The 26,039-nt window shown below is 37.2% G+C and overlaps 1 protein-coding gene across 1 annotated transcript in view; it reads right to left on the reverse strand.

Annotated features, from left to right (window-relative positions):
- The window catches only part of RELN (reelin), a 502,874-nt gene that overhangs the window by 160,427 nt on the left and 316,408 nt on the right, over window positions 1-26,039 (reverse strand). The window contains 8 exon segments of the mRNA XM_021063495.1: window positions 630-791; window positions 1,417-1,650; window positions 4,009-4,075; window positions 8,085-8,194; window positions 9,130-9,258; window positions 10,018-10,226; window positions 12,168-12,280; window positions 23,554-23,705. Of these exon segments, the coding sequence (XP_020919154.1) occupies window positions 630-791; window positions 1,417-1,650; window positions 4,009-4,075; window positions 8,085-8,194; window positions 9,130-9,258; window positions 10,018-10,226; window positions 12,168-12,280; window positions 23,554-23,705 (1,176 nt within the window).

Below are 26,039 nucleotides of genomic sequence, written 5' to 3' on the forward strand. Positions count from 1 at the left end.
TCCCAACACTGAAGGATAGCCCGACTTCAAGAAAAAGTTAAATCTCACAATTGTGACTATAGATTATGAAATAAACCGAAGAAAAGTAGAAGTAGCCTGAAGAAAGGATTTTAAATATAGCCTCCACTCCATCTTTGTCAGGGACTCAATATATGCTAGAAAAATTTCCTTGTGCTCATTACTTAATTATATTACATGAAAATTCAAAAAAATATATTGGTTATCAGATTTTTGAGTTATAATTTTTTCTAACATTTTATCATGTTTTCTTAACAATACTCATCAAGAGCACTTATAATTTAGAGCCATATTAAAATCGTGTCTAATAGTTTGCACTATCATTGAAAAAGGATAATACTGTTAACTCTTTTCTTCTTTCCTAGGCATCAAAATTTCCATTAGATGTACATTTCAGAATATGAGAATAAATTTCTTCAAATTACCAGAAGTCAGTAGGACAAATGGATTAGAAAACTGCAGCTTGCTAGTTTTTCACTGCAAGATGCATCAATCTTTGTCCTCACCATCTCTCAATGGAAAAGTATCTGGACTCCTATACCACTTGAATAATGATCTCCCCAGGAAGGAGATATCACCCTCACCATTTTGCCAAATGTTTTCCAACATACCTGGGCTCATGATAGTTGAGATATGAATAATGTTCCAAGAGTTTCCAAGTTATCCCATTATCATAAGAATAATGCAATAAAACACCCTCACCAGGCTGGTCAGGGGCTCTGCAGGTGCTCAGAACAGACTTGCTCCCCAGCCTCAATGTGAACTGGAGAAACCTAGACATGAATTGTCTATAGTTAGTGTACATAAACATTTTGAATCATAATATTTTTTCTTGTTTTAAAGAATTTTAAACAAGTTTAAATAAACTATCCCAAAGCTATAGGTTTCCACTCATCCCTCTTTCAGAAAATGTAAGTAATTTTGCCATGAGATGTATGAATATACATTGAAGATGAGGTCAATGCACATGTTTTATAGACAGATACATCTACACAAATACAACCATATGTTTATACACATTTGTATATTATGTATTTGTGAAAGTACACTTAAAATGTCAATCATTCTTTTGCTGCATTATTTATTAAGCACTGGGGGAAGGGAAGATGTGGAGTAAATCTAATCAGCCTCTGCAAGCTGTCAAATAAATAAAACTACATAAATAATTAACTAGCCCTTCACTTAAGAACAGTTTTGATGCTAACATTTCATATTTCAAAAATCTAGTCAGTCATTAGCATCTTAAAATTATCAGTGAACCTTCTAATTTATTTAAAAAAACTAGGGCAAATTAACTCGATAGGATATACATAAGCAAAAAGAGAAAAATTGAAAATACATCTGAATTCAATCATCACCATCTGGTTTTTGTACGTATTCCACCTTGTTTTAACTCACCTGGATTGTGAGCTGTCAAGGAAAGATGTAATTAGCTGACGCCTCCCATCTTTGTTGAAAACCAGGGCCTTACCACTGGCCAAGACACCACAGCCAAAGCTGACTTCAGCACCACGGATAGAGTAAAAGTTATGGTAAGAGGAGAGCCTGGAACTGCCAAAGCTTTCAGAAATAAACATTGGGAATGTCTGGGATGCCATCTCACAAGCTGGGCCGGAAAATCCAGGGTCACATCTGATAGAGAAACCATGAAATTAAATGTTAAACTGTTGGTCCCTTCAGAGATTCTTGAAACTACTTTGGGGTGTTTCAGGAAGTCCAGAGGCCAGGTTTTGATTGACTGGTAAGCAAGACTCATTAATCTTTGGAGAATACTGAATCTGAAGGCTTGATATGGAGGAATTGACCATAAATATTCTAGAAGAACAGAGTCTTTGCACAGTCCTGCTATAGAAAGCTTATGGTTAAAACAATAATTCAGCACTCACCTTCAACCAATGCTAGTAATTTATCTGCAAATGCATCAATGTTTGTGCACATTTCCCACTTAAAATATCTTTGTGAAAGGTCTATTATATGTATACAATTTTATTCACAATGATGTCCATTGAATTTGTAAAAGAAAGGACATAAATAAAACACTTCTATAAGAAAATTAGAATAAATTTCCTTGAAGAACAAATGTAAAAATATATCCTGTGTTTTTGATATAATTATTGGAAATATTTGGAAAGGACTGGAAAATGAATCCATCTTTATTTCAAACTGGATTGGCATTATAAAGGGAATGTGTACACCCTTGACCTAGATATATGTCCTTAGCAGAACTGTGTTGTCTCTCAGTGGAATCCCACATTAGCAGTGCTTCAAGAAAAAGAAAAAAAAAAAAATCACACAAACACACACTGCACACAACAACCTACCTGCTGCCATGTAAGAATGTGTTGTATTTGTGTATCAGTGAGAAAACCCATCACAGATGATTTAATAATTGAATATCAGAAACTTGTTATATTTTAAGGAGTTTACTGGTCAGGAATTAATTTCAAATTCTCTATTTTTACCACACTATTTCTTTCTTACTGTATTTATTATGTTGCCCATTATAAAACTAAATTGCTATCTTTTTTGAATGGGGTGGGAGGGTTCTCATCTAAGCAGTCAAAACTTCCTAAAATCTGAAACGAACCAAAATAAAATTTATTTATTTTTATTAAATTTTTTTCCTTCTTTTTATGGCCATACCTGCAGCGTATGGAAGTTCCCAGGCTAGGGGTCAAATCAGAACTGCAGCTGCCAGCCTACATGCTGCAGGCATGGCAACACCAGATCTGAGCCACATTTGCGACCTATGCCATAGCTTGCAGCAATGCCGGATCCTTAAGCCACCTAGTGAGGCTAGGCATCAAACCTGTATCCTCACGGAGACAACGGTGTGTCCTTAACCTACTGAGCCACAGTGGGAACTCTTACTTTTAAAAATGTGTATTGAAGTATAGTTGATTTATAATGTTGTGTTAGTTTCTGTTGGACAGCAAAGTGATTCAGGCATATATTGACTGCAGTTCCCTGTGCTATTCAGTAGGAACTTATTGTTTATCTGTTTTATACCTTGCAGTTTGTATTTGCTAATCCCAAACTCCTCATTTATCCCCCCACTCCTTTTCTCCTTTGGTAAGTCTAAGTTTGTTTCCTATGTCTGTGAGTCTGTGGAACAAGCCTTTTATAAAGCAAGTGTCCCAACAAGGTGATATTACAGCACAGCTCATAAGCCTACTTCTTTAGCACTAGTGCAGAAACAGGGACATATGCTGGCCTCACAGAGGGTCCATGTGGCATGTGAACGTCCTGAAGTCAAATGCCAAATTTTATGTGTATTGGATATTCTTGGGGAGGTTTACAGTGATCATCCTATTATCAAAGAAGTTGCACCCTAAAATGCCAAGAACTATTGTAGCATGAAGTTGAGGTTGTCTTGGCTTTAGGGTTGGGAATGGGAAAGAAAATCAAGGTACATGAGCCTCAAAACAGTTTGCTTCTTTCACATTATCTCCTTAACTTAGACTCTGAATAGCCATGCAGTTTCTAAAAAGAACAAAAAGTTAGCTAAAGAGGATACATTTAACATGGGGAAACAGAATATGGTTTACCATGGTCACAAATTGGAATTTGTGTCCCCCAACAAGACTGTCCATTGCCAGGGTGCTTTTCAGGGCAAATGCATATCTGTGTATTAAATGTGTCTTTTTCAGACTAGTGATTAGGGAAAATATCACACTGAAGAAACTAAAGAGAGAAAACGCAGCAATCAAGCTATGAGGAATTCAAATTTGTTCACAAATTTATGTAAGGTATGCTAGATTTGTTCAGAAGTTAGTCTAATAAAAATTTATTTATTAATCAACTTCCACTTTAAAAATACATTCGATGTTCTATTATACTTAAATGCCATTTGAAGTGTGCTACTTTTGGTCTTGAGAGACCTCAAAACCCTAAAAAGGAAATGGAAACAACTTAATATGACCTGTGGTTTCAGTATAGAAAACATATATCAAAAAGCAGAAATATAGACATTACGGTAAAAATGCTTACTTGCAACCATGTCGAGTGCACTGTCCTCTGCCAGAACAGAATTTGAGACACGATGGACCAATATAAACTGCAGGGCAAAAGAGAGCATGTGAAAGATGGAAAAATCATTGGAAAGACCAACCACACCACCAGCTGTGGAACAATTTTGTGAAGCAATACCCATGAAAATCTAGTTCCTTGTGTGTACATTGTGCATGGGAATCCAGATGACATAGAATGAATGCTGTGTGACAAGGTAAGTGCTTAGTGACAAATCTGCCAGAACTGCTCTAACTTAAATAATCCTTTCAAGATTTTAATCTTTCATAGCAAAGAAAGTAGGAACATGTGACTGGGTTCCTTAATGCAGTCTCTTCAGCTAACATGACTTCAGGCAAAATAGCAGGGCTTCTGTCTTGAATTTTCTAGAGTTTATATTTTAAGGTAGAGAGAAAAATTCACAAAGGATCAATTTGCTATGTCACAAAATGGGCAGATTATAGTTTAATTAAAAACTATAGTTTCATTTTTATCTGAGGAAAATCTTTAACATTGCAGATGACTGCTACATGTGTTTCTAAGTATTAATCCATCCTTCCTAAAATCTGTGGTTGAGCATAAAGTCTTCTCTATAATGCAGAGCTTTTTTAATTTTAATTACTTAACTTATTTGGCTGCCTCTGTGGCATGCAGAAGTTCCCTGATTAGGGCTCGAGCCCAAGCCACAGAAGTAACCTGAGCCACAGCAGTAACAATGCCAAATCCTTAACCACTAGGCCACCAGGGAACTCCTGCAGAGATTTATTTAGTTATTTATTTATTTAGGGCTACACCTGCAGTATATGGAAGTTCCCAGGCTAAGGGTCGAATCAGAGCTGCAGTTGCCAGCCTATGCCACAGCCACAGCAACACTAGATCCAAGCCCTGTCTGTGACCTACACCTCGACTCACAGTAATGCTGGATACTTAATCCACTGAGTGGAGCCAGGGATTGAACCTGTGTCCTCAGGGATACTAGTCAGGTTCATTATCACTGAGCCACAACAAGAACTCCCCAGAGCTTATTGTAAATGGTGGGCTTTAACAGATAATGATATTACAAACCTAAATTCTAATTTTGGGAATGCTGAGAAAAGAGCCCCTGATTGTCGAATGGTAGGCTCTGAGATACTCAGATTCAAATATATTTAAAACTATTAAGGCTTTTGATAGTACAATCAGAGGCACACCAAATAGTACAAAAGTGGGACAAAATCAATGAAGAATTAGTGACACAATGGTTATGAATACCTCACACATTCAATTTCAGGCACAAACAAATTTACTATTCATTATCATTGTCTTCTCTGACTTGTCATGTCAAAATAGTTAAACAATTTTATTTTAAAATAAATTTTCCTGTGGTCTATGCTCCTTCAAGCACTTGCTCCCCGGAGTCAATTAACCTGTGAAATACTTTAAAAGAAATGCGAAGCAGGTCAGTGGAAAAACTCTTTCTCAAGGAAATTGTTGGTTTAGGAAAAGCTTAGATAGCAGGTTCAAGGGGTAAAGATACTAGTTTTAGGTGTCAAATAACCCCGGATTCAAATTCTAGCTTCACCTGGGAAACTGGATTAAGTGATTTATCCTGTCTGAGCCTCAGTATCCCCATTGTCTAAAGTGGGATAATATTCCTTGGAGGAAAGGAATAAAAGAAATGTTTCCTGCCTGGCACCTGGCACCATATGGTTATATCACCATCTCCACACTAGAGTCAAGGGTCCTTTGGCATCTTCCTGCCCCATCTGCTCTGATGGCTCCACTGTACACCAAGTAATGAGGAATCAGAAAGGGAATCTCTTACATGGGAGAGTGTGTGGGTTGTTTTCCGAGCACACTTGATTTTATGGCTCCAATCGCATTTACTCTAAGTCCTGCAAGCAGTTCTTTGAATTCTGCAGGGCTGCCTCATAGTGTCCTCATATCATACTTCAAAAAGCTCCCATCTTTAAAAATAACTCAACAACAGAACAAGTTCCAAGTCAATGGAAAAGAACCGCAAATAAGAATTTTGCTGTCATCCTTCCCTGCTAATGATGAAGTCATTAAGACTCAGGTATTGAGTCAATTTACAGATTCTTTTCTCCAAGAATACAGAAAGGAGAGATTAGTTTCCTTCACATTATCATTAATGTAATCAAGTTGAAAATTTAAAAAGTGGTAACAAACATTTTGCTCTAGGACTTACCATTTTGCTAAGAATTGCAAAATAATTTCCAAAATACTTTCTTTACTCACTAGCAGGGGCTAACTTCGCCATGACTTAGGCTAACTGGAAGAGGATCGTGACCCATTTTCTTTTCTTTTCTTGACATAATTCTGAAACTCCATAGTGAAATGGGAAAGAGTTCAGGGGTGTTCTTTGGCAAGTTGCACACATTTCTCTTGGGAAGGAGTAAATGTGTGCTGCCTTATGAAGAAACAAGAGCAGGTCCTGTTTCTGTGAATCACATAAATAGAGTAATACCAGAATTGAAGAGATTCTGCCTCAAGTTTTGTGTTTGCCATACACTGTTAACCATGCTCATTCCACGGATTTTACTCTTTTCTCATTCAATTCACAGAAGGATGGTAGGAACTCAGGATGTGTAGCAAACACTTTCTGACTTAGAATCATGTTGCGTTAGCCTTCTTTAGGAAATTCAGATACTCTTTTCGTAGGTTTTTATGTGCCTCATTTTGCATTCTTAATTTCCTTCTATGCTTATTTCATTATTTTTTTCATTTCTTTTATGATTATTTAACATAATCTACGTTCATTATAGGACCCTTAAAAATATGATGACAGCAGGAAAATACCATCCATATCCAACAATCTAGAGGCACATACTTATTATTCCCTAGAGCTAATTAACAAGAGCAGTAATCAAATGCTGCGCAAAATATTCCACCCATGGAGAAATTCCATTTTGACAATTTCATCTTTAGGCATTTTTGCAAATACACTGTGATTGTGTCGTATGTTTAAGCCCATGTAACTCATATGTTCTTAGTCTGGGCCTTTTATTGGTTTTCTTTGAATAAAGAGTGTTTAAAAAGTTTACATGGCTCATCAGCAAATTATCTTGCCTGAAGTCATCCCTGAGTTTCAAGAATGTGAGACTGCTTGTATTAATTGTGTATCAACTTTTAAATTATTCAAAGACAATAAAAATAGTATTGAGATGAAAAGTCAGCATTAAACAATGGAGTAGGCTTTTCCTAATTTACAAAATCAACACAAGTCACTGGCTATATGAAATTTGCTTAAATATAGGTATTTTGTCTTTCCTTCCCTCCCTTCTACTTCCTTGTAGTATAACCCTTCAGTCAAATTCATATATTCTCTGAAAATAGGAAATCTGACTGTAATGAGAATTATTTTAAAAAACCATGCAGAGTTGGCTATTAGTAACAAATATAAGAAATTTACAGTCATGTACTGCACTAGCTTAAAATATATTTTCTCATGTGCACTTGTCATATGTGACACTGGCCTTAAAGTTATGCAAAAATTCATCAACAATCACTTAAAAATGAATGATAGGTGATTTCATGTACTTCTAAATTTTCCTTTTATACTGTTTTCTGAAAAGGAGGTAGAAGTTTCACTTCAGAAGTTTCATTTTAGAAATGACGTTTCCTCATGTGTGGTGTCTGCATGGGGAAGAGGAGCATTCCAGATGTTGTGGTAGTTACAAAGAGAAGAATGGGTCTTCTTTTAATATATGCAGCATAGTAAGTATTTATGTTAATTTTGTATAAAATATTCAAGGAAAGTGTTAGGATATCCCTCATCATCAATTGCAAATCTGAGTTTCAGGGCTTTATGCATTTTAAAATAATGTATGTTGAAACATCCTAGCATCTAATATTGCTGACTCCACTGCCTTTTTTGTTTTTTTTTTCTGGTTGTGCATTCCTGGGCTTCTGACAGAATGCAAAGGAGAAAGGGAAGAAAGGGTGTTTAATGAACCACAAGACCATGACTTAGAAACATGATTAAGTCTGTGCTGACGAACAAAAGCACAGGAAGACTCTACATCAATGGCATGTGATTATGACAGGCATAAACTAACCATTATCAATTGCCCACATGTTTCCAAGGATTGGTCCCGTTTGTCTCCAGCGAATTCTGGTGTCCCGGGTTAGTGCTGCGTTAGGAAGGGGAATTGTTATTCGGTTCCACCTGCAAGAAATTTAGCACAGAACAGCTTCACCACCACGTTCACATCTTTTGAGTGTATTTTCTATGCACTTGATGTTCTGGTATCCACATGCTTGAGGCAGCACTAAAGTTTGGTGATAAACTCTTTATAGTCACCTGTGGAGTTTGTTTATAGTTTTAAAGCGGACATGTCACTTCTAAAAATATCTATACCACATTAGAGTATCTTAAAGCAAGTGATTTTTTTTTGGACTTTTAAAAGAAATGTTTACATCATTATTCAGACCTTAGCTACTCTTCTATGATAAGCATCTGTGACAAGATAGGGTGCTGATTACATTGATTACTTCTTTTTTGCTATTCCCTAATCCTGTGCACATTTAAAGACAGGCTAGGAATAAAAGTAATTCTCAATCTTGCACTCTTGGAAACATTTTTACTGTTTGCCTAGTGCTTATTTTGTAAAGTGGCAAGTATTTTACAATCAAATTTAATTCCCTTAACAGTCTTTAAAGGAGTTTATCATTGTCCTTCATTTTGGGGGAAAGAAGTAGAACATTAGAGAGAGCAAATATTACAGGAGTAGATGGCAGAATGAGGATTTGAGCCCAGGTTCAATTTCAAAGCTTAACTTTCTTCCTTTTCTCTATGCTGCATCTCTCCATACGCAAGAATTTTGGCAACCAGCATAGGATCACTGTATAGAATTTAAATTTATGTAATCTAAAATATAAAAGCCAAGTAGCTAAAGAATGAATGATCCTACAAATTGTGATCTTGCAACAGATTTACCAAAGTTACTGTCTTGTAATTTTTTAAATGAGATCACTCCTGAATCAGCAGAAAAAGAGAAGGCAGCTTCCTTACCTATTATGCCAAAAATACTAATCTCAGCCTTACTCACTGATTTCGAGTCTGCATCATGCATTCAAATCTCTTGCCCTGAATTCACTCACCCACTGTAGTTTTCAGAGGAGTAGATTGTGCTGTGGGGGAGGTGGGGTCCTGCACAGATCTCAGGCAAACATTCAGTGTGGAGCAGGGACCAGGAACGCCCATGGTTAGTAGAAAACTCTAAGCTGACGCTGATAACACCAGAACAAGCACAACAAAAAAGGGGCAAAGATAACAAATAAAATGAAATGACTCATCTCTAGTGAAGTACTTTAAACATTTGTTGAACTATCGTAAAAAATTTTAGACGCTGTTTCTGAAATGATTGTTTTCCCAGCCCCTGAAGTCTGACCAGCCTTCAAAGGGCAAGCAGTTAAATTACCGCTATAGAAACAAACTATGTTTTAAAGACAGCAATTGATAACTTGAGATTGTGCTCCTGAATTTGATAGAAGGCAAGGCAATTACCACGTCTCACACTGCCACTTCATCCTGTGAATGTGAGACTGACGAAATCCTTAGAAAGGACAAGAGCAACACTTTAGCAAGTGAAACTGAGAACTCATAGCTCTTGAAGTGCTAATTGATTTCCTTGCCTATTATTAGGGGGTCACTAACTAACTTGGGGTCAAGGTTTTTTTCCCCCAATTATCTGTTTTTTCTTCTCTCTCAGTGGTCTTTTGGAATGGATGGCTGCCACAGCTCCCGCAAACACCTCTGATACCTAAGACCAAGTACTCAGAATGAAGTCATTTCTGCTTAAAACCAATCTAATGATACTTGGCATATGAACTGAAGAATCTTTTTCTTTTGAGGAAAGTACGTATTTTATCAATGGATATTTTATTTAGAATTTAGCTGAAAAATCTGAGAAGCTGCTTTGATTTAATAGCCAAGCCCATGTGTTCATTGTTAATCTGTCCACACATTCACAGAACAAGGCTTCCTACCTGTTCCCAGGTTGCTGTGTTCCGCATCCCAGATTAATGGAAAACTGTATCATGTGAGACATTGTAGAAGGGAGGACGGGTAAGACGTGGAAAAAATCTATGGCCCAGACATTCCTATTATGTCCCTGATGGTTCTTTTGCCTGAGACAAAATTTGGTAGCAGGCGTTTGAAGTTCAGGATTGATGACTACAGAAACCAAAGATGGAACCTTCAAAACAAAGGAAAGCAAAATCACTCAAAATCTTTCCTCTAAGATTCAGTGTGAATTCTCCTAGATTGAATCTTGCAGTTACTATGTACACAAGTGTCATTTATTAAGCACCAGGCAACAGTCTGTGCATTCCATTTGTTGTTATTTCATGTAGAAGATGCTGTCCTCAGGGGGCATTCATTTTAGTCACTCAGAAATCTTCCTCTGTAGACACCTGGAACTCTCTGTGTGGGATTGATCAGGCCCTCTCTACCTGAACATAAATTGGGTTAAGGTCTTTAGAAGTTATCAAAGCATTTATTTCTATTCTATCTACCTTAGCACAAGACAAAAAGGCTACCTGACATTTACACTTTATCATTAGCCTTATTTTATTTTATTTTATTTTACTTTATTTTATTTTTTAGGGCCTTGCCCATGGCATATGGAAGTTTCCAGGCTAGGGGTTGAATTGGAGCTACAGCTGCTGGCCTACCCCACAGCCACAGAAACTCAGGATCCGAGCGAATCTTCGACCTATACCACAGCTCACGGCAATGCTGGATCCTTAACCCACTGAGGCCTGGGATCAAACCTGCATCCTCATGGATCCTAGTCGGGTTGGCTAACCACTGAGCCACACAGGGAACTCCCTAGCCTTCTTTTAAAGTGTATTTGTATAATACTAATTCTGAAACTAGATATTCTGAAAATGGAACTCTAAGCAGAAACAGCCAGAGACAATGAGTTAATCCATGATAACTTACATAATTGACTTGGTCTGAGGCATGCAGCTGAACACAGCAGGTGTAACCCTACCTAGTCACAGCTGGGAAAAGCAGTCCATTATGAAATCCCAAGCGGTATAACTTGGGTGATCGTAGCATGTCGAGAGTCCTGGGTACTTTCTTTGGTGGCTCCCTATTCTAGCCTTGATGTTACCTCTTGTCTTCCTAACTGAAGCTATGAGATGTTATAGCCTGGCTGTGTCCAAGTTTTTTAAAGTACCAAGAGTGCCAGCAATGTGGAGGGAAGACTAACTCATAAGGAATGTGCAAGTATATTCTCAGCACAAATACATTTACTCTTAGGAAAGAATAATTTTACACCTTATGACAAGCATTACACATGATTTTTGAAGATATGTGCAAAAACCACAGCTAACACCTGTCCTAAATCCAAAAGGCAAATCCCTGCCTCCAAAGAGTCAATAGGTGGCTCAAATTAGCAGGCTCAAAAAGAAAAGGTAATAATCATCTGTATTTCTACAAGGTCTTCTGCCTAGGAAACCTCAAATGCTGGACTAATACTCACTCTGCCTGATAACAAGGCTGTGAAGCTGCACAGTGAGGGCCACTTTTTGGGCTTTCTTAGGGACAAGAGTCATTGTCAGAGTATTGGGTTCTATCTTAATTGTCTCTGATAGGCTATAATTCATTCTTCCTGATAAAACCTCATTCTTTGTTTATATCAGGAAAAAAGTGAAGAATGATAAAATAATGTCCATGTCACAGTTTGGTTTTTTGGGCGTTTGGGTTTCTTTTTTGGTTCTGTTTTGTTTTTTGGCTTTTAGGGCTGCACCCGTGGCATATAGATGTTCCCTGGATAAGGGCTGAATCAAAGCTACAGCTGCCAGCCTACGCCACAGCCACAGCCACTCAGGATCCAAGCCCTGTCTGCGACCTACGTACACCACAGCTCATGGCAACACCAGATCCCCAACCCACTGAACGAGGCCAGGGGTCAAACCCCGATCCTCATGGATGCTAGTCGGATCTGTTTCCACTGTGCCACAATAGGAACTCCCCCATGTCACTTTGAAAGAACTGTGGCAACTTCCTGGGCTGCCAGCAGACAGCTTTGTCCTCTGCCTCTAGCATGGTCTTCATGGTTTTGACCTGAATCTGTCTAGGGAGATCTAGGGGTGGGGCCATTTGACACACAAATCGGCAGGTGTACCTTATAGGAGGAATAAGAGAGGGTATCCAGGGCGATGTGCTCTTTTCTTCCTTCGATCTTTGCGTATAGGATGATATCATTTTCATGAGAATCTCCAGGGTCACAAATTCCTCCTGAACATAAAAATTTTAAGTGTTAGTACCAACTTGTATCCATTAACATGTCACCTATCTCGTTAAATTTCAGAATAAAAAGTAATTATAAAACCAGATGTCTGCTGTACAGCAGCAACTAAACACTATAAATTAACTATACCCTAATAAAACATAAATTTAATTAAAAAACAATAACAAAAAACCCCAGATATCACTTAAGAATGACCCTAAACAAAGGTAACCAGACCCAAAGAAATAATTTATGAAGATAATTCAGATTGGCCACGCTGAAGATCAAAGACTTGACATTTGTGAAGGCCAAAGTAACTATTTATTCAGTGAGATTACTCAAATAACCACCTGAAACAAACTGTTACTACATGGTCACATTTTAACTCACATTAAAGAAATGCGTTCTCGTTTTTAATAAACCATTACTTTCTTGTATTTGAGGTCTTTAAGATTTCTTTAAAAAGTGTTGTGACTCACTGAAACAAAGCTTCTGAAGCAGCATTATTTGAACTGTTGCATGCGTATCTTTAATATTTTAGTACATATTAGGTATTTGTATATTAGCTGTGGTTCATTTTACATTTTTCATTTTTTACTTTTGGTACCTCATTTGATGTTGGAAGGTATAGAGGGCCCTATCAAACTACTTTACTGCCATATGAAATGATATAATGTTAGAATTGAAGGAAATTAAGATCATCATGATGATGCAACTGAGTAATAGAACAAGTACCAGAAACTGTATTTAACTAATTGGTGGAAGAGCCAGGAGTCGATGTCACATCCTTTTAACCTTTGAACTTCTATTCCTTTCACTACTGCAAGTGGCCAATAATCCTTATTACTGCTGGCTTCTATCAGCTGTCTGCTTAACTTGGATTTTAAAGGATTACGTGTCTAAGGAGAAACCTATCCCCACCCACCATCATCCTTTAAAATAGCACAAACCATAATATCAGGAGTGGAGATATGTACATGAATTTCTTGGCAAATACTCTATCTCTAAGATCCAAATTTAATAGCATTAACTTTTAATTTTATTATTGCCTTCAGAAAAAAAAAAAACCCAAACCTCCAGTTCTTAAATCAACTACTATCAATGGTAATTTTTATCTACAGGGAATTTTTGCCACTATTTCTCTATGGTGATAAAAAGGCAACCTCAAAAACTCTAGAATAAGGTTACTCTTAAGAGTTGATCTAGTAAAATCAATAAATAATGGCTGAGACTCACCACCTATATAAATAAAGTGTTGATTGTTGCAAGTGTCTGGCTTAAATTCAGCCTGGGTAATTGGGGTCTGATCTTGGGGAGAAATTACTGAACTGTAATGTTAAGTGAGAAAGCTAGAGCCTGACCTGTTCAAGAAAGATCATGATAACAGAAGTAACTTGGATGGTGAAATCTGGCATGTTACATCTGTTAGACATACGCAACTTAGCATATAACAAATATCTGAGTAAAGTAATCTGAACTGAGAATAGAGGGAGCCAGATACAGGGATAATGTAGACTTCATCCTAAAAGATGTTTATTGTTCAAAGGCAACAAGCTGTAGAGGAAATCTCATGATTCTGACATCTGATATCGTATTTTTTAAGCATTTCATTACACACTTCCAGATTATAGGAAGTATAGCTAGTAAAGCCATTCTAACTGACAGTTCCTAGGAGAAAGAGCTACATGAAAACTGAATTCTCTTTTTAAAAATAGAACTTCTAAAAATTGAGTATTGAGCCCATATTAAAATTTTATTCCCCAAAGAAACAAAAACGGTGAAAGGTCACAAGCAATGTGGGTTTAAAGCACCAGAGACATAGGAACTGAACTAGAAATTCTCTCTAATTTCATTAATTTGTTCCCTGTAAATCCTCTCTGCTCTCTCAAGAATGGTTCATGAACTGCACCTGCCTTTCAGAGAGAATGGAAAACCCACGTGCGAGCCTCATCCAGCCCAGATGACAAGAAGAAAGTCCAAAAGGAGCCAAGACTTTAAAATGATGACAGACTTTATCTGAAAGATCCCTCTGGGGGCAATTTATCAGTTCTGTGAAGTTTCAGTGACAGCAGCTCCTACAGAACGATATGGATTCCTCTTCAGCTTCATTTGCTTTGATGTATTGTGGAAAGGTATGACTCCAGGGGCGTTTTGTACAGCAATTAAGGTACAGAAGATTTCAGTAGAAACTAAATGGACAGATAGTTTTAAAATATTTCAAATCCTGTTTTAAGTAGCTTTTAAGACACTTATTTCTATTAAGAAAGTGGTTTTGTTATTTACTATGTGCAGGACTTTGGGCTTGAAGGAGAAATAAGCCCTGACCTCAAAAAGTTTGTAATTTAGCAAGGAATGGATATAAATGACTAATATGCATTAAAGAAGATAATTAGCAGTAAAGCACTGTATTGCCATAACTGCGGTAAAAATTCAGAGAAAAGAGACACAAGCACAGGCTAAAAGAGCTGGGAGATGCTCAGTAAATATTTGTTGAAAGAATAATAAGCCAAGAAACCCACATGAATTATGTCTATTAGATTATTTTTGTCTTGTTCCCTGCATTCTGGCTCTAAGAATAGTGCTGGATACTACTCCTCACTGAATTTGTGCTATAGAAATGAATGTGCGAATAAAGGAAACAGACGTTGAACCAAACTTTGAAAGGTGAGCAAATGTTCCAGAAATGGTGGTCATAGCAGATTGATATGAACCAGAGGATGAAGCCAGGAAGAACTGCAGGCAGTGCCTGAGAAGAAGAGTGTGATCTGGGCTAGATTAACAATCAGTCACTGATTTTCCTAAGGCACCATACTTAGTGAGGGGTCACTTATAAACGATCTTACCTGAAATCTCTTCCCATATTGCCTTCTTTCCTATCAGCTACCAAAGACTTAAAGTCTTTTCTAAAGATCCAGTCTTACCCTACCTTTTCCTATGGTACTCCTGTCCTATCCTAGCCTAAAGACACCTTTGCTGCAATCTGCTTTCTCCTCAAGGTTAGACCCTATTTCTTTTCTTACATTTATTGATGAACTTCATGAAAGAGCAGTCCTCTCTCAGAGACACATGTCTCTATTTCTTTCTTTGTCTTGCAGAGACATTTAAAACTTAATAGCAATGGAAAACAATTTAAAAGTATTCATGATTTCAGTGCAGCACCTGAAATTTCCAAGAAAAAAATTAAACAAACTGCAAAGGAAAAGAAAAACTTAAAGCCATCTTCAATAAAGCATTTCTTTATAACATTCCTGCTTAAATCTCATTATAGTTGGATTGGATTTGTTTTGTTTGTTTTCTATTTTTGAACTCTATGCCCTTTGGCTTCCCAGAGACCACCATGGGGAGTCTTGGGTGGGCTGATTGACCTCTGTCTCTGGGGCATTCCCTCCACTGCTGACCACCTCCCTGTCATCTCATCCCTGAACCACTCTCTTCCCTTCCTCGGTTAGCAAAGAACCACACGTTCCTCTGTATTTCCTTATGCCCTTCCTCAGTATCCTCTTCCTTCTGCCTACACCTAGGTGAGGGTTCTCCCAAAGGCTCATTCACATCCTTGCTTACCCTGCCTCCTGCTTGGGAGAACACAGCAAGTCTAGTGGCTCCAGCCATCACTTTCAACTCTGAGAGATGCTGAGTAGAATTTTTACCTTTGGGTGGCCTTCTAGAACCCTCAACCTCAACAAATCTAATATCAAAGTCTTCTACTCCATACTTGCTCTTTATTATGATTCTAATAATTTTTGACATATCCTATTTTGGGAAATGGCACCATTCTTCCAATCACCCAGGAGAAAAGTCTGTGTCTTCTCCAAAACTATACTCATAATCCCCAGTCAGCTGGTTCTTTCTCCAGTTATTCTACCTTTGTGCCCTCCTGCATAGCACTGCTACCATCACTGCACAGTGATAATTGCTTTGTTGCGTGGACCAGTGCAATAGCCTCCCTAACTTAGAATCGCAGACAAAATACATTGCATGAACAATACTTACACAACAAATTATTTGTTGTTCATCTAAAATTCAAATTTAAATAAGTCTCTCCTAATTCCACTAAATCTGGCAACCCTACCCTACCTGGTCTTCTGTCTTCTAATTTATGATTGCTGTACTCTTTTCTTCACACTATGCCAGACTTATATTTCTAAAACAAAGATGAGGATGTATTTTAGAACTGACAGAAACCATCTGATGGCTCCATCGTTACAATGTTACTCTGCTGCCAAGAGTAACAGAATCCAAATTCCCATGATAGTAAAGAGAATCACTACTCGGGTTCTGGTTCACTTTTCTAGTTTCAGTTTATGTCTTTCCATTCAACTATACTGGAAAAATCACCCAGCCCCAAACATGGCATGGATCTTTACACTTGTGCTTTTCTCAAAATGCTGACTTAGCTTGACCTTCATGGCCCACTTCCAATGCCATCTCCTTCGTGAAGCTTTACCCCAATTCCTTCTCTGCAATACCCACAGCTTCCTTTGCACAGAATTTCATTTTCATTCCATTACAGTGCAACTACAATCTCCCTTACAGTTAGATGCCCCCTGTACGCATGGAGTCTAAGTTATTTTTACATGAAAAAAACAAGGAGATAGAGGACAAGATGGCGGAGGAGTAGGGGGACACGCTTGTATGTCTCTCTTCTTAATTTTAATATAATAATGAAGTGTTTGAACTTACAGGACCATCAGGCTAAAACACACAATTATGGGAAGGGGTTAGCATACTTAAAAAACAGGGCAACCACAAGCCAAAACCAAATATTGCATTTGCAAAAAATGAAAAAAAAAATACACTCAAGCAGATAATAACAGGAGACCATCCAACCAAAAAAAAAAAAAAAAAAAAAAAGAAGAATGGAGAACCATAGAATCAACTGGAACACGAGGATCAAATGGCAATAAATAATCATCTATCAATTATCACCTTAAATGTCAATGGACTGAATGCCCCAATCAAAAGACACAGAATGGCTGAGTGGATAAAACGGCAAAAACCTTCAATATGCTGCCTACAAGAAACTCACCTTAGGACAAAAGATACATATAGATTGAAAGTGAAAGGCTGGGGAAAAGTATTTCATGCCAATAGACATGACAGAAAAGCAGGAGTTGCAACGCTCATATCAGACAAAATAGACTTTAAAACAAAAGACATAAAGAAAGACAAAGAAGGACACTATTTAATGATTAAGGGATCCATCCAAGGAGAGGATGTTACTATCATCAACATATATGCCCAAACATAGGAGCACCCAGATACATACAACAAATATTAACAGACATAAAGGGAGATATTGATGAGAATACAATCATAGTAGGAGACCTAAATACCCCCCTCACATCAATGGACAGATCCTCTAGACAGAAAACCAATAAAGCAACAGAGATCCTAAAGGAAACAATAGAAAAGTTAGACTTAATTGATATCTTCAGGACACTACATCCAAAAAAATCAGAATACACATTCTTCTCAAATGCTCATGGAACATTCTCAAGAATCGACCACATATTGGGACATAAAGCGAATCTCAATAAATTTAGGAGCATAGAAATTATCTCAAGTATCTTCTCTGACCACAATGCCATGAAATTAGAAATCAACCATGGGAAAAGGAAAGAGAAAAAACCTACTCCATGGAGACTAAACAACATGCTACTAAAAAACCAATGGGTCAATGAGGAAATCAAGAAGGAAATTAAAAACTATCTTGAAACAAATGATAATGAAGACACAACCTCTCAAAATCTATGGGATGCTGCGAAAGCAGTGCTCAGAGGGAAATTTATAGCAATCCAGGCCTTTCTCAAAAAGAAGAAAGATCCCAAATTGACAACTTAACCCTCCACCTAAATGAATTAGAAAAAGAAGAACAAAGAAGTCCTAAAGTCAGCAGAAGGAAGGAAATTGTAAAGATCAAAGAAGAAATCAATAAAATAGAGACTCAAAAAACAATAGAGAAAATTAATAAAACCAAGAGCTGGTTCTTTGAAAAGGTGAACAAAATTGATAAACCCCTGGCCAGACTCACTAAAAAGAGGAGAGAAAGAACCCAAATCACCAAAATTATAAATGAAAAAGGAGAAATCACAACGGATACAGCAGAAATTCAAAAAACCATAAGAGAATACTATGAACAACTATATGGCAATAAGTTTGACAATCTGGAAGAAATGGACAATTTTCTAGAATCTTACAGCCTGCCAAAACTGAATCAAGCAGAAACAGACCAACTGAACAGACCAATCACTAGAAATGAAATTGAAGAGGTCATAAAATCACTCCCTACAAATAAAAGCCCAGGACCAGATGGCTTCACAGGTGAATTCTATCAAACATATAAAGAGGAATTGGTGCCCATCCTCCTGAAACTCTTTCAAAAGGTTGAAGAAGAAGGAATACTCCCAAAGACATTCTATGAGGCCACCATCACCCTCATTCCAAAACCAGGCAGAGATACCACCAAAAAAGAAAACTATCGCCCAATATCATTGATGAATATAGATGCAAAACTTCTCAACAAAATCTTAGCCAACCGAATCCAACAACATATCAAAAAAATTATACACCATGACCAGGTTGGGTTCATCCCAGGTTCACAAGGATGGTTCAACATACGCAAATCAATCAACATCATACACCACATTAACAAGAAAAAAGTCAAAAATCATATGATCATCTCAATAGATGCAGAAAAAGCATTTGACAAAGTTCAACATCCATTCATGATCAAGACCCTCGCCAAAGTGGGTATAGAGGGAACATTCCTGAATATAATCAAAGCCATTTATGATAAACCCACAGCAAATATAATCCTCAATGGGGAAAAACTGAAAGCCTTCTCACTCAAATCTGGAACAAGACAGGGATGCCCACTCTCACCACTGCTCTTCAACATAGTTTTGGAAGTCTTAGCCACAGCAATTAGACAAACAAAAGAAATCAAAGGCATCCATATAGGAAGAGAAGAGATCAAACTGTCACTGTATGCAGATGACATGATTCTATACCTAGAAAACCCTAAGGACTCAACCCCAAAACTCCTTGAACTGATTAATAAATTCAGCAAAGTGGCAGGATATAAGATTAACATTCAGAAGTCAGTTGCATTTCTGTATACCAGCAATGAAGCATTAGAAAAGGAATACAAAAATACGATACCTTTTAAAATTGTACCTCACAAAATCAAATACCTCGGAATACACCTAACCAAAGAGGTAAAGGACCTATATGCCGAGAACTATAAAACCTTAATCAAAGAAATCAAAGAAGATGTAAAAAAATGGAAAGATATTCCATGTTCCTGGATTGGAAAAATCAATATTGTGAAAATGGCCATCCTACCCAAAGCAATCTACAGATTCAATGCAATCCCTATCAAATTACCCATGACATTTTTCACAGAACTAGAACAAACAATCCAAACATTTATATGGAACAACAAAAGACCCAGAATCGCCAAAGCAATCCTGAGAAACAAAAACCAAGCAGGAGGCATAACTCTCCCAGACTTCAAGAAATACTACAAAGCCACAGTCATCAAAACAGTGTGGTACTGGTATCAAAACAGACAGACAGACCAATGGAACAGAATAGAGAATCTGGAAATTAACCCTGACACCTATGGTCAATTAATCTTTGACAAGGGAGGCAAGAACATCAAATGGGAAAAGGAAAGTCTATTCAGCAAGCATTGCTGGGAAACCTGGACAGCTGCATGCAAAGCAATGAAACTAGAACACACCCTCACACCATGCACAAAAATAAACTCCAAATGGCTGAAAGACTTAAATATACGACAGGACACCATCAAACTCCTAGAAGAAAACATAGGCAAAACACTCTCTGACATCAACATCATGAATATTTTCTCAGGTCAGTCTCCCAAAGCAATAGAAACTAGAGCAAAAATAAACCCATGGGACCTCATCAAACTGAAAAGCTTTTGCACAGCAAAGGAAACCCAAAAGAAAACAAAAAGACAACTTACAGAATGGGAGAAAATAGTTTCAAATGATGCAACTGACAAGGGCTTAATCTCTAGAATATACAAGCAACTTATACAACTCAACAGCAAAAAAACCAATCAATCAATGGAAAAATGGGCAAAAGACCTGAATAGACATTTCTCCAAGGAAGATATACAGATGGCCAACAAACACATGAAAAAATGCTCAACATCGCTGATTATAAGAGAAATGCAAATCAAAACTACCATGAGATACCACCTCACACCAGTCAGAATGGCCATCATTCATAAATCCACAAATAACAAGTGCTGGAGGGGCTGTGGAGAAAAGGGAACCCTCCTGCACTGCTGGTGGGAATGTAAACTGGTACAGCCACTATGGAGAACAGTTTGGAGATACCTTAGAAATCTATACATAGAACTTCCATATGACCCTGCAATCCCACTCTTGGGCATCTATCCGGACAAAGCTCTACTTAAAAGAGACACATGCACCCGCATGTTCATTGCAGCACTATTCACAATAGCCAGGACATGGAAACAATCCAAATGTCCATCGACAGAGGATTGGATTAGGAAGATGTGGTATATATACACGATGGAATACTACTCAGCCATAAAAAAGGATGACATCATGCCATTTGCAGCAACATGGATGGAACTAGAGAATCTCATACTGAGTGAAATGAGCCAGAAAGACAAAGACAAATACCATATGACATCACTTATAACTGGAATCTAATATCCAGCACAAATGAACATCTCCTCAGAAAAGAAAATCAATCATGGACTTGGGAGAAGAGACTTGTGGTTGCCTGATGGGAGGGGGAGGGAGTGGGAGGGATTGGGAGCTTGGGCTTATCAGTCACAACGTAGAATAGATTTACAAGGAGATCCCGCTGAATAGCATTGAGAACTATGTCTAGATACTCATGTTGCAACAGAAGAAATGGTGGGGGAAAAACTGTAATTGTAATGTATACATGTAAGGATAACCTGACCCCCTTGCTGTACAGTGGGAAAATAAAATTAAAAAAAAAAAAAAAAAAAAAAAAAAAAAAAAAACAAGGATATATTGAGGCAAGTATTTATTAGACACTATTTTGAGAGCTTTGCGTATATTAACTCTCAGCAACTCTGTGATTTAGATATGATTATTTTCTGCTCAGTTGGAATCTCCATTGTATCCTAGCTTGTTGCTCTACATTTACTTGGAATTCATTAATTTTTTTTTCAATTAAACAGAGATGCTTTTATTTGGGATAACATACTTTGGGTTCCATTCAAATGAATGTTTTCCTCATGGTCAATATAATTTTTTTTTTCTTTTTAGGGCCAAACCTGCAGCACATGGAAGTTCCTAGGCTAGGGGTTGAATTGGAGTTACATCTGCAGGCCTGTGCTGCAGCTTGTGACAACACCGGATCCTTAACCCACTGAGCAAGGCCAAGGATTGAACCTTTATCCTGATGGATACTAGTTGGGTTCTTAACCTGCTGAGCCACAATGGGAGCTCCATTTTTAATTGAGTCATTACTAATTGCTTTGTTCTAGAAAAAAATTAAAGATGATAATCTCATATAAAGATGACTTTCTCTTATAAGAAGGCAACAAATTGAGTTGATTTAGCATAATTTACTATGAAAAAATGACATTCAAATATATTACATCAGAAAGGGAAAAATAAATTAGATTGGCCTACTAAACGTTTACTATAATTTTGGAGGGTTCTTAAGGTTTCCCAGAAATTACTCTAAATAAAATGAGAGCCAGTCCGAATTCTAGTTATTTAAAGGAAATTGGCTCTGGGCTTTTCTTTTTCACTTTTTAAAGTTTAACTGAAGTATGGTTGACTTACAATGTCGTGACAATTTCTGTAACAAAGTGACTCAGTTACACATATGCACAAATCCATTCTCGCTCAGATTCTTTCTCCATATAGATTATCATGGAACACTGGGTAGAGTTCCCTGTGCTTACATACAGCTGGTCCCTGTTGGGCTCTAGGTTTTTAAACATACAAATCATTTTACAGTCAAGGTGAGACTATTCTTATGGCAGGAAGATTAATTGTATTTTATATCCACATTACTGAAAGTGAGGTAGCATCACACACGCAATGTATTTGACAGCATGAGACAATCTGAAGTTTACTTTGCTATTCAGAGCTATAGGAAGTGAGAAAAGTGAGAGAAATAATAGTCAGTGCTGAAGCCTAGACTCCAGAGGCCTGTTTGTCCTGATGAGCTGACATCTTTCCTAATAAGTTCAAAGGTGGACAATGTTTATTTCCTGTTTCACTTCCAGGTGTTGCCTGTGCTTTTCCAGTCCTTTAACAAAGAAGGCATGTGACACCTACTCACATTTCTGGAACGACGTCCAGTGAAGAGTACATAACTGTGGCTCTTGTTCATTAAAATGATAAATTTGAGAAGACACACATTTTAACCCCTCTCATTCCTCCTTGGGTATTTTTCTAAACTTTTAACTATTTACTTGCTCTGCAATAATCCGAAGAAAAATAACATAGTTTTTTTTTTCCCTGTATGTGCTTGCCAACATATTAGAAAGTAGGAAGGTTATTAAAAGTAGCAAAAAGTATTAGAAACCTGTGTCTTTCTTAGCTTCCCACGACAGAGTTATGCAATGATGAGACAGCTATGAAAACAAATGACTCACCTTGATGATCGTAATTTGGGGAAGCCAAAGGCTTTGAACAAAGCAGTTACTTTGTTCTTAGCTTCCTCTCCAGTCTTTTCAGCTGTGGCCATTGCAGGAGAGGTGGGTGGACGGTCTTAAGGCATTTTGCCTTTGGATTTAGTCATGCAGAACAAGACTAGCTCTCAGACAGGATGGTTCCAGAGGGGCTGGTGCGAGGCCTGTATGAGCACTACAGGCTTTTACTCAACCAGCAGAATTCACAATTCGTGAGTTTTCGTTTCATTTACTTATTTATTTATTTATTTATTTTTGCTTTTTAGGGCCGTACCGGCAGCATATGGAGGTTCCCAGGCTATGGGTCAAATAGGAGCTACAGCTGCCAGCCTACGCCACAGCCACGGCAACGCTGGATCTGAGTCACGTCTGCGACCTACACCACAGCTCACAGCAACGCCGGGATCCTTAAGCCACTGAGGAGGCCGAGGATCGAACCCACAGCCTCATGATTGGATTTGTTTCCACTGCGCCACAATGAGAACTCCGAATTTTCATTTTATATTATAGACAACAAACAATTTTACTTCCTCAGGAATAGGTGCTGGCCTTGAATTTGCCCTAGGTCAAAATAAAATTTGTTCAAAAAGTACCTACCCATTACAAAGTAAAATCTCAGGTTCCCATAACCAGTAGCATCCATGTAAGGAGTGCATATTTTCCTTTCTCCATCTTTGAGGAAGACCATGGATAAACCTGATTCTATTGTTCCACATTCTGTACCAATGACAGCTCCTAAGATGTCCCACCTTAAAAAACACGAGAATCACCAAGAGTTAGAATATGAAGCCAAAGCTTTATAGAGTATGACATTTTATTTTTAGTGAGGAACATTTACCTAGTAATGAGTAATTCTGAAATAAAAATGTAGTACCATAGATTTTAGGTAATGAACAAAGTTTTAAACACATTCTTCTCACAATTATGGTTTTTCTGTGTAGAAGGATAAGATTAATCAGTACTATGCATAGTGTGTCTACTCCATAGCCTTTATTCTCAAAGCACTTATGGTTCAGGTGGGGAATCAAACCTGAACTAAGGAAAAAGGATATCACAAAAGATAGTGTCAAAATATCATAAATACTTCTATGGTGTTTTGCACATGAAAAAATAGCCATAGAACAAAAAGTCACACAAGCTGGCAAGAGTCTGGCAACAAAAAGGAGATGAGATTTAACCTGTTAAATAGATATTTGGATACATAGAAAAGAATAAAAATATTTAATATCTAAAAACTCATTTCTCCTTAGTATTTATTTCTGCTCATGTCTAATTTGGCCATTGCTTTTCACAAAATAAGCTGCCTACAGAGGGGGAAAACTGGGACATGCAGAGGTAAGTGGGTATTGCCTAAGGCTGACTGTCTATTTGGCTCTGAAACTGAGATCTTCTGTACCTTAGTTCACTGTTATTTTAGTAGTTACAGTTCTAAAGAGGGCACTGTGTTGGGACAATTTATGTTGAAGTGTTTGAGACCAAGATGTTTAGGAAATACTTAATTTTTTGTATTTTAACAGATTATATCAATTATTCAAAAAGAAGCAGCTCTTAATAGTACTGCACCGCAGTAAATACAGGAACCTCTCTCAACTCATGTAAGAAAATTTCATACTGGTTCATTGGTCTTTTTACCTGCTCCATTTATCCCAATTAAGCCACTCAGCCTTCTGATCCACAAAGCAAGTTAAGGTTATAAATGATGCATATGATGACTCCTTTTAGGCATCCATCTGCTTTAGAGTATTTTTTAAATGAAAAATTAAATTGGAAAAGATGGAACTGTCGTGGACTAAAAGAACATTTTATTCAAGTGAGAAATGAGATTAGTAGTCTTTTCATTTTAATTACTAGTTGTAAATGAGTAACTCTTCTAGATTAATCTAAATGAATTATTTTCATGACTTCTACCACAGAGAGGGCCATCTGAGATATGATACAGACTGTACATTTCTTTTTAGTCTTTATTTTAAAATCCAAATCTTACATTTTCCTTTGTATTAGTCTTTATTTCTCCCACACTAACTGGTAGAAGATAACAAAAGCAAAGTAATTTTCTTTAGAAACCTAGATATTGACAATCAAAGGAAATGGAAAATTTAGTTATCTTTGAAGAGAAAAAGCAGAGAGAGAAATCTGAAAATCATTTTGTAAAAGTCTCATTGCTTTAAATAAATTATCTTGCAGTTATTAAAAATTCAGTAAGAGCTTGTTGTAGCAGAAGCTCATTCTTTCATGAATTTGTCTAAACACTGGCTCAAGCTTAGTTGGAGGCCAAGTATCCTTGACGGGGTCCCAGAGCTGCATCAACTACTGAGGGGCCTTGGAGATACCCTTTCACCTTCCTGGACTTCACAATCCCTCTCTGCAAGGTTCTAGTATCTATCTGTTCCACAAATGATGTGGTCTTTGACATGGTCTTAATATGATAATTACATGAAATAAAATGATAACATAACCAAATCTTTGACATCAGTAATGGTATTTAGTGAGCTTGGTAGTTTTAGCAATTGCTTGGATGGCACTGTAGTTTCCTTGAAAAGGATTGTCTTTTCTGCGGTTTAAATTATATTTTCCCCAAGGAAATGAAGCTTTATGTGAATTGCATGTGAAGAAACATCTGCCTAGAGGGGAGAGCTCTCTACAACATAGCAATTTATATTTATTCTTTGATGACTAATTCTAAAAAAAAGATCCCTTATATTATTTATTATAAATACAGTGGTATCTATTATTTATAATAGAGTGGGGGTGAAGTTGGAATACAGGAAAAAAGTTTAATAATCAATAAATGCCTTAAGGCAACTTTGTTCCTTAGAGGTAGCAAGGTCACAATAATATTTAATTTATATTCTGAAAGTATGTTCTTCTACTTTCCGTTTCAAAAAAAAAAAAAAAAAGATAATTCTTCCTGTAAGCAAAAATAATTTAAAGAATTTCTTAACTGGAAAGTTGACAGTCCTCCCTATTAGCTGTTTTGGAATGCTTGGAGAATAAAAGTAATCATGTTTTGATCAGCTCACACTTTTTTTTTTTTTTTTTTGGTCTTTTTGTCTTTTTACAATTGCACCCGTGGCATATGGAGG

The sequence above is a fragment of the Sus scrofa genome, chromosome 9 (genome assembly GCF_000003025.6).
Source record: "Sus scrofa isolate TJ Tabasco breed Duroc chromosome 9, Sscrofa11.1, whole genome shotgun sequence".
NCBI classification, from domain to species: Eukaryota; Metazoa; Chordata; class Mammalia; order Artiodactyla; family Suidae; genus Sus; species Sus scrofa.